Source organism: Hydra viridissima, unplaced genomic scaffold (genome assembly GCF_058129835.1).
Source record: "Hydra viridissima isolate aposymbiotic clone 2 unplaced genomic scaffold, HvirCarnegie_v1 scaffold_13, whole genome shotgun sequence".
NCBI classification, from domain to species: domain Eukaryota; kingdom Metazoa; phylum Cnidaria; class Hydrozoa; order Anthoathecata; family Hydridae; genus Hydra; species Hydra viridissima.
The window spans coordinates 10540596-10543444 of NW_028324312.1; the positions used below are offsets into that span (position 1 = coordinate 10540596).

General features: G+C 36.3%; 1 protein-coding gene across 1 annotated transcript; it reads right to left on the reverse strand.

Moving 5' to 3' along the window:
- Positions 1–553: 553 nt before the first annotated feature.
- On the reverse strand, positions 554–1201 carry LOC149880450 (uncharacterized). The gene has a single exon (XM_090069894.1). The coding sequence runs from the start codon at positions 1058–1060 to the stop codon at positions 590–592; it is 471 nt and encodes a 156-aa protein (XP_089926020.1). The 5' UTR covers positions 1061–1201; the 3' UTR covers positions 554–589.
- Between the last annotated feature and the right edge of the window lie 1648 nt (positions 1202–2849).

The window sequence follows — 2849 nt, forward strand, 5'->3', positions numbered from 1 at the left end:
TTTTGTGGTTGATTTATTGTATTTTGCTAAATTATTGTAATTGTTGCGTTTCATTACAAACTTGTTATAATTTTAGTAAGAAAATAAATTAAATTTAACAACAAAATAAATGAAGTTTTACAAGAAAAAAATTATTCATAACCAATACGTAATTAAAACAAGTCCATTATGTTGCAATCATTAAAATTACAACGAAATGTACTAATTTTATTATACACCTTAATTATTGCTGATTGGTTTTCATTCCATGCATTAATAATTCCATTGATCTAGAAAGTCCCTGGGCAACCTGTAAAATAGATTCTGACATTCGCTCGATTGATGCTGAGAATGTTTCATTAGAATGTCTTATGGCTTCAGCAATATCTCTTTTAAATTGAGCGTCTTCTTTCGCTTCATTCAACAAAATTTGATCTCTTTGTGATGCACTCAATTGTCTCTGCATGTGTCATCGCTTATTGTCAATAAACTTTGGAACAATTTCATTATTGTCATTTTTACGTTTCTTTTTTTTAGTTAAGATATCACTATCAACAGATGCAGTTTCTGGACTCTGTAATAATAAAGAAAAACCAACTACATTATTGTCCTAGTTACTGCATAAACTTGAACATAGATTTACATTATCTGTATTTTTAACTGTGGTGTCTTCAGTGCTACATTTTAAATTTTCTACACTTTTGTTAATATCAATAATTGCTTTATTTACATCATACGTTGATTTCCCAAAAAATAAAGGTTCTATAGACGGAGATCCACCCCATATTTGAACTAGATGATCATAAAATTCAAGTACTATTTTCCCACTTCCACTCCTTCGACCTGATGTAACAGCTAATGAAAAATTCTGACAAATTTCTTTGATTTTTTCTTGAACTCTAGTATAACCTCTTTTAATAAGAGTTATATCAATTTTATTTTGTTCGGATAACATATTGTCATTAGGACAAACAGGCCCAAACCAACTTGGCTCTCGACAGTAAATGTTAGCTAAAGCTTTTCTACAACTTTCGTACTGATTTGATTTGTCAGCATTAAAATCCTTGTTATTATATTCCATTTGAGATTTAAAATTTGATCAAGTTTGTATTAAATTTGAAATTTTATTGTCTTTATCCCAGTGAAATCGAACTTCTACGCTTTCTTTCATCTTTACTTCACTTACTGGTTTTAGTGCAGCCATTTAATTTTACATTAATAATGGAAATTGTCAGGGCTGAAAATCCTGCCTCGGTTTTATAAAACGGGCTAGGATATTAATCCCGGGGGGAATTTCATTCCGCTCATCATATAATAGTAAATTTGAATTTGTAAGAAAACAAAGTGTTAGGCGGGGGGAAATTTCAGCCCGGATAAGCGAGCTGAAACCTAACCCGGGCTGATTTTAACTCATGTAATGAGCCCCTAACACGGAGGAAATCAACAAAGTCTCTCTAAGCTCCGACGACGACAAAAGAATCATTTTGGAAGATGGAATTCACACGTTGGCTTTTGGCCACTACAAATTTAAAATATCCACAGAGGCAGAACCCGAGGCAGAAGCAGAACCCAAGGCAGAGGCAGAACCCGAGGCAGAGGCAGAACCCGAGGCAGAAGGATTTAAAAAATTTTAACAAAGTAAAAATGAGAAACAAGAAAATAAATGTGCAAAAAATTTTAACCAATTTTCAATTGGCGCATGGAATTAATTTGCCAAACGAGGCTTTGTCCACTTTTCAGTTAATGGAAGCAGCAAAAAAACTAAAAATAAAAAACTTTCGTGGAAAAAACTTTTGTAAGAGACACATTGCCAAAAAAATCGAGAAAAAAGGAATGCGGGATTATCAACACGGGGAATTCGAGCACGGGAGGATTTCGTTGGGTGTGCTGGTACAAAGACGGAGACGCAAAGTTCAGCTTTGACTCTTACGCTCAACCCCCTCTCGTCGAGCTCGTGGACTATTTAAAAAGCCCTGTCTTTTACAACAGCGAAATGGTTCAATTTGGAAACACGTCTTATTGCGGCCACTAGTGTCTTTACGTCTTGAAAAAATGTGAAGAGGGAAACAGCTTTTAAGACATTGTCAACACCCTTTGGTGATTGCAAATTGAATTTTAAAAAAATTTCGCCCGTTTAAAAAATGATTGACAAATTCAACAGAAGCGAATTCAGCGTTTATTTCGACAATCTTGCATCAGACTCAACAAGCAACGTTTATATTAAAACGGACGGGTCCAGCACCATTACTGCAGATTTAGATTTCAATTCAAACAAATCAATCAACCTGGCAGAACCAACCAACTCACACGACGCCGCCACAAAAAATTACGTGGACACGCATTCGACAGGAGGAGGAACTGGCACGGTAATTGGAACCGCAGACTTGGATTTGAATTTTCACAAAGCGATCAATTTGAACGAACCGACCAATCTTCACGACGCCGCGACAAAAAATTACGTCGACGTCAGCTCGAGCATGCGCATCAAAACAGACGGATCGAGCACGATCACTGCGGACTTGGATTTAAATTCCCACAAATTGATCAATGTTACAGATCTAACCACTTCTTACGATGCTGCCACAAAAGGGTACGTGGACACTCGAGTGGCATACGCTAATATCTTTTACACAGACATCAACATGACTTCACACAAATTGACCAATTTGGCAGAGCCCACTTCAGCCTCAGATTCAACCACAAAAAATTATGTGGACAAGCATGCTTCAAGGGGAACTACTGTTGGAACGGCTGACTTGGATTTGAATTCCCATAAATTGATCAATGTGCTTAATCCGTCAAATGCGCAAGACGCCGCGACAAAAAGTTACGCGGACGTTTTGTCACAAAAATCCAACTTTTTGGATTTG

Coding starts and splice junctions, on each gene's coding strand:
- LOC149880450 (XM_090069894.1), bottom strand. CDS start 1,060: ATGGAATATAATAACAAGGATTTTAATGCTGACAAATCAAATCAGTAC.